General features: G+C 40.2%; 1 protein-coding gene across 1 annotated transcript; it reads right to left on the reverse strand.

The window, feature by feature from the left end:
* Positions 1-279: 279 nt before the first annotated feature.
* On the reverse strand, positions 280-5,954 carry LOC131204138 (phospholipase A2 inhibitor NAI-like). Its single transcript, XM_058195038.1, has 5 exons — positions 5,847-5,954; positions 4,181-4,306; positions 2,097-2,249; positions 1,730-1,876; positions 280-705 (listed from the first exon to the last, which is right to left on the reverse strand). The coding sequence occupies exons 1-5, from the start codon at positions 5,899-5,901 to the stop codon at positions 545-547; spliced, it is 642 nt and encodes a 213-aa protein (XP_058051021.1). The 5' UTR covers positions 5,902-5,954; the 3' UTR covers positions 280-544.
* Positions 5,955-6,457: the final 503 nt, after the last annotated feature.

The following is a 6,457-nucleotide window of genomic DNA, read 5'->3' on the forward strand; positions in this document are numbered from 1 at the left end:
TGAAGACTCAGGGCGGCTTACAATGTGTTAAGCAATAGTCTTCATCCATTTGTATATTATATACAAAGTCAACTTAATTGCCCCCAACAATCTGGGTCCTCATTTTACCTACCTTATAAAGGATGGAAGGCTGAGTCAACCTTGGATCTGGTGGGAATTGAACTTGCAGTAATTGCAAGCAGCTGTGTTAATAACAGACAGACTTAGTCTGCTGAGCCACCAGAGGCTATTCAGAACGCTTTTTATATAAATTCTAAAGAAAAAGATATTGAATGCGGATTCCTTTGTCATATCAATTTATTTTTTTGTTTGATGATTCTGTGGACTTTGAAGATTGAAAACACAAATTTTATTGAGCTGTGGTCTCGAAGCATGATAGTTCAGCATCTTTGCCCCGAATTTCCAGCTTTCCCCTACTGACTCAGGTAAGAATCACAAACATCTTTGATTCCAATCTCTATTTATCTCACTATTAAATCTTCAACTTTCTCATTTTTTACAAATTTCCCAATAATTGCAAAGAAGGTTCGGCTCTTCCCAACTATCACTGATGATCAGGTTCAGAAGAAGATGCGTTTCTGCATTCCAGGATGGTGACATTGAACCGGATCTGCCCCCCGCCTATCTCAGTCAATCCTAGCGGGAAGGAACATGAATTCTTTGTCGTACATCCCTGGTAAGTGGACATTTCAGTGTAATTTCCAACTGGGGATAAGAAAAAAGAAGAAAAGTTGCATATGAGACTCTATAGCATACACATTATAAAGCAATGCAGATTGTTCCTTTGGTATTTAAGCCATTTGGCCTTGTTTGGAACATGGAACAACTTGCCTGCAGAAGTTGTGAATGCTCCAACACTGGAAATTTTTAAGAAAATGTTGGATAACCATTTGTCTGAAATGGTGTAGGGTTTCCTGCCTGGGCAGGGGGTTGGACTAGAAGACCTCCAAGGTCCCTTCCAACTCTGTTGTTATGTTATGTTATGTTATGTTATGTTATGTTATGTTATGTTATGTTATGTTATGTTATGTTATGTTATGTTATGTTATGTTATGTTATGTTATGTTATGTTATGTTATGATGTTCTTGTGGTCTTTATGGAACCATATGGTTACCATATATTAATTGTTCGATACAGTTTCTCCATATAGATTAGTGGTTCTCAACCTTTATAGTGCTGCAACCCCTTTAATACAATTCCCCATGATGTGGCAACCCCAACCATAAAATTATTTTCGTTTTGAATTTATCGCGCCTGAAGCCAGATTAGGCTAGCGATCTGAACTGCTTGCGATTGCCTTGAGGGCGGAGGCATTAAAGCGGAGACTCCTTCCCTATTAAGTTTATCGCGCCTGAAGCCAGATTAGGGAGTGATTGCAGCTGGCTTGAGAGGGAGACATCAGAGCAAAGATTTCTTTTTTAATTCATCGCGCCTGAAGCCGAATTCGGCTAGCGATTTGAAGAGCCTGCAGCTGGCTTGTGGAGTCACAATTCTTCGACTCGCAAGTATACTTCCCATATTGGTCTTAGGCGACCCCTGGCAAATTGTCATTTGACCCCCAACGGGGTCCCGACCCACAGGTTGAGAACCACTGATATAGATCATCTTCCTTTAAAAAAATGGAGGGAGGGAGGAGGGAGGGAGGGAAGGAAGGAAGGAAGGAAGGAAGGAAGGAAGGAAGGAAGGAAGGAAGGAAGGAAGGAAGGAAGGAGGGAAATGTCTACTCACAAGCCTCTGTGCTACTACTTAGGATAAGACACTGATCCTCATCGCCAACGCAGATTACAGATTGATTGGCTTCACAAGAATCCTCATCTAGTGCATAGCAACCTGGGCACTGTAACCCATTTGGTTGAAACTCATCGTAATTTTCCACTGGGGGAAGCAAATATTCCAGTTAGCAAAGTTTCACGATAACCACTAACCCTTTTAATGTCTATCACAGCCTCCTCCAACTTGACATTCTTTTCACATCCTTGAGTTCAATTCCATCCAGGATGGAATCAAGAAACCCAAGATTCTTTGCAACAAGCAAGAGTTAAAAAAGAAAAAAGGCTAGCGTTTGAAAAGAATGTATTAAGGTGTAGATACTTACAATGAAGCGGTTCTGCATTACAGACATCAGTCTGGCAACAGTTAGCTCTACCTATTTCAAATCTATCATCTACTATTGTGGTGATGAAGAGGCCATCATAACAGTCCTCACGTTTTGAACAATCCTTGACAATTAAACTCACTGCAATATTGGCTGCAGAAGGGATTAAAAAAAAATGGAATTCAGCAGAAAAGACGAAGAGATGCCTATCAAACATGTTCATTTGACTGTTGTACTTTGGAAGAAATCGCTAAACACCTGTGTCTATTTTACTTTATGAAATGTATATCGTTTCTGTTTAGGAGCTCCTAGCACTTCCACTCGTTACTTTTCCCTATAAAACCACTAAGGTTAGTTGGGCTGTGAAAGTTTGACTGATCCAAACTGTTGAGTGAACTTCCATGGCTGAGTCTCCCTGCTTCTAACCCAGCACATTTCCCACTATACTAGTTCTTGGACCTGCAGAGAGTAACTGGCCAGTGAAAGTTCTGCAACTGAGAAAGGACAAGAATTTTGATCTTCTGGCTCCTAATCTTAACCTGAACTACCAAACCTCACTGGCTTTCATGTAAATGTTGACAGCTTTGCAGATGTATATGAAGAAACATATAAGCACAGGCAACTGCCTTCTAACTCTGATGGTCTATGTTCTAATCTATCTATCTATCTATCTATCTATCTATCTATCTATCTATCTATCTATCTATCTATCTATCTATCTATCTATCTATCTATCTATCTATCTATCCAGTGGTGGGATTCAGCCAGTTCGCACCACTTCTGGAGAACCGTTGTTAACTTTTTGAGCAGTTTGATGAACTGGTTGTTGGAAGAAATCATTAGGGCAGAGAACCGGTTGTTAAATTACTTGAATCCCACCACTGTATGTATCTATCTATCTATCTATCTATCTATCTATCTATCTATCTATCTATCTATCTATCTATCTATCTATCTATCTATCTAATATAATATATATAATATGAAAAATGAGAAACATGTGCAGGATATTCCTTGATGGTCCAGAAACCAAGTGATGGACATGCTGGAGAACAAACTCAATTTTCACTTACTTATAGTAGTATTAGCAACTAGAGTAGAACAAAATTCTTCATCTTCTTTGCACTCCACCACTGTCGTATCCAATTTTTCACATTCACTTCCAAGGGCCACACATTTTTGACACTTTAGAGATGTCACTACAAATAAAAGACAGTCACGAAAATGATCAGCGTAACCTTTGTATGTTTTGCTATGCTAGCATTTACGTTCAAGACTCCTGTTATAATCTGGTTTACTAAGCACGTCTCCCCTATTGTTGTTTTTTGTGCTGGGAACCTGTGAAAGGGTGGGAAATGAGATCAGCTTGTGGAAATGGAAGAGAAGTTGAGACTAAGGGAGAGATACACCCTCTCAGACCGCTAACATTTTAATATGAAGCTGGATCTTTCCAGTCTTTTGGTATTTGTGCCATAGACCAGTTTTGTGAAGAAGCCATTTGGATGCTGGCTGAGGCCATTTTCCTGCAAGAACCTGAATTCTGAATGTCTATGAATTCTGAATAATTGTTGATATCAGTGTTGGCTCTTGATTCCTGGTGATGCAGGATTTGGGCACATTTTAGATGTGTTGTGACAGTACTTTCTTCCTAGGGCTGAGATAGAGTCACCTGCCTAGTTTTTGGCTCAATGGTCCAATGTCACTTGCCTAGTTTTGTTCCTCATGAATGACTAGATTCATAGCACCACATTCCTACCAGCGGTGGGTTTCAGCAGGTTCTGACCAGTTCTGGAGAACCGTTGTTAACTTTTTGAGCAGTTTGATGAACTGGTTGTTGGAAGAAATCATTAGGGCAGAGAACCGGTTGTTAAATTACTTGAATCCCACCACTGTATGTATGTATGTATGTATGTATGTATCTATCTATCTATCTATCTATCTATCTATCTATCTATCTATCTATCTATCATCTATCTAATATAATATATATAATATAAAAAATGAGAAACATGTGCAGGATATTCCTTGATGGTCCAGAAACCAAGTGATGGACATGCTGGAGAACAAACTCAATTTTCACTTACTTATAGTAGTATTAGCAACTAGAGTAGAACAAAATTCTTCATCTTCTTTGCACTCCACCACTGTCGTATCCAATTTTTCACATTCACTTCCAAGGGCCACACATTTTTGACACTTTAGAGATGTCACTACAAATAAAAGACAGTCACGAAAATGATCAGCGTAACCTTTGTATGTTTTGCTATGCTAGCATTTACGTTCAAGACTCCTGTTATAATCTGGTTTACTAAGCACGTCTCCCCTATTGTTGTTTTTTGTGCTGGGAACCTGTGAAAGGGTGGGAAATGAGATCAGCTTGTGGAAATGGAAGAGAAGTTGAGACTAAGGGAGAGATACACCCTCTCAGACCGCTAACATTTTAATATGAAGCTGGATCTTTCCAGTCTTTTGGTATTTGTGCCATAGACCAGTTTTGTGAAGAAGCCATTTGGATGCTGGCTGAGGCCATTTTCCTGCAAGAACCTGAATTCTGAATGTCTATGAATTCTGAATAATTGTTGATATCAGTGTTGGCTCTTGATTCCTGGTGATGCAGGATTTGGGCACATTTTAGATGTGTTGTGACAGTACTTTCTTCCTAGGGCTGAGATAGAGTCACCTGCCTAGTTTTTGGCTCAATGGTCCAATGTCACTTGCCTAGTTTTTGTTCCTCATGAATGACTAGATTCATAGCACCACATTCCTACCAGCGGTGGGTTTCAGCAGGTTCTGACCAGTTCTGGAGAACCGGTAGCAGAAATTTTGAGTAGTTTGGAGAACCGGTAAATATCACCTCTGACTGGCCCCACCCCCATCTATTCTCTGCCTCCTGAATCCCAGCTGATCAATAAGAAAGGGGGATTTTGTAGTAACCTTCCCCTGGATTGAGGAGGGAATGGAGATTTTACAGTATCCTTCCCCTGGAGTAGGGTGGGAATAGAGATTTTACAGATTCCTTCCCCTGGAGTAGGGTGGGAATAGAGATTTTACAGTATCCTTCCCCTGGAGTAGGGTGGGAATGGAGATTTTACAGTATCCTTTCCGTGCCACGCCCACCAAGGCACTCCCACAGAACCGGTAGTAAAAAAAATTGAAACCCACCACTGATTCCTACTCCAAAACCTTCAGCCACTACACTACACCAAATTGGCTATCATGATACTCTGAAGAGACGATCATTAATCCTGCGTCTACTACAGGTAGTCCTTGACGTAGGACCACAATTGGGACTAGAGCTTTTGTCACTAAGTAATATTGTTAAGAGAGTTGTGCCCAGTTTTACAACCTTTGCGTGGTAGTTAATAACTGCCCTCAGTAAGGGAATCACATGGTTGTTAAACAAATCTGCCTTCCCTCATTAATGCTGCTGGTCAGGAAAGTCGCAGATGGTGATCATATGTCCCAGGACACTGGAACAGATATAAACCTATGCCAACTCCCTAATGTCCAAATTTTGATACCTGGTGATGGGAATACTGCAATTGTTGAAAGTGTTAGGACCATTAGTAAGTGACTTATTTTCAGTGCTGTTGTAACTTCAGATGGCCACTGAACAAATGGGCATATGTGGAGAACGATCTATAGTAGAAATATTTACCAGAGGCTTCCTCACCCTACCTGTCCTCCATCCCTTTCCTGAAGTCTCCTGAAGTTTCTACATCTCAGTTTTAAGGAAATTACATTCTTTACCTGTTGACAAGATGGAGGAGAAGAGACAGAAGACAAAAATTCCAGCAGCCCTCATGTTGGTAGAAGTCAACTCCGTTGCCTTTCCTGAAGCCACCTATTGCTCGGCTTTGCAACTGGGGAAATGTTTTTGAAGAATTAGCTGGAGGAGGTTGAATGTAGGATCCCAAATGATTGGCTGATAGAAAGAGCAAACGCAGGCAGGGCAGAAGCCAAATGCAATTAGGAAACGTAGCAGTTCTCTTAGAAAATATACACAAAATAAACTTTGCTCTGCAGTCCTTGTTTACTTCATGTCTATATCTTACTCTTCTTTTTCTTAGGGGCTTAGTCTGGCTTCTAAAGCTGATTTTATATGCTACTATAATTCTCTATAGCTGATTTGTATCCCCTCTTGACTGTGTTTCACCTTAATTCCTACATTCATTTATAGAATAGAATTTTATTGGCCAGGTGTGATTGGACACACAAGGAATTTGTCTTGGTGCAGATGCTCTCAGTGTACATAAAAGAAAAGATACGTTCATCAAGGTACAACATTTACAACACAATTGATTTGTGTTGTGTTGTGTTGTGTTGTGTTTATTTGGACCGTTTTGGATCCTTTGACATGA

This window comes from Ahaetulla prasina, chromosome 10 (genome assembly GCF_028640845.1).
Source record: "Ahaetulla prasina isolate Xishuangbanna chromosome 10, ASM2864084v1, whole genome shotgun sequence".
NCBI classification, from domain to species: domain Eukaryota; kingdom Metazoa; phylum Chordata; class Lepidosauria; order Squamata; family Colubridae; genus Ahaetulla; species Ahaetulla prasina.

Coding starts and splice junctions, on each gene's coding strand:
- LOC131204138 (XM_058195038.1), bottom strand. CDS start 5,901: ATGAGGGCTGCTGGAATTTTTGTCTTCTGTCTCTTCTCCTCCATCTTG. Junction 4,307..5,846: donor CTCCTCCATCTTGTCAACAG/GTAAAGAATGTA, acceptor TTTTATTTGTAG/TGACATCTCTAAAGTGTCAA. Junction 2,250..4,180: donor AGTTGCTAATACTACTATAA/GTAAGTGAAAAT, acceptor TCCCTTCTGCAG/CCAATATTGCAGTGAGTTTA.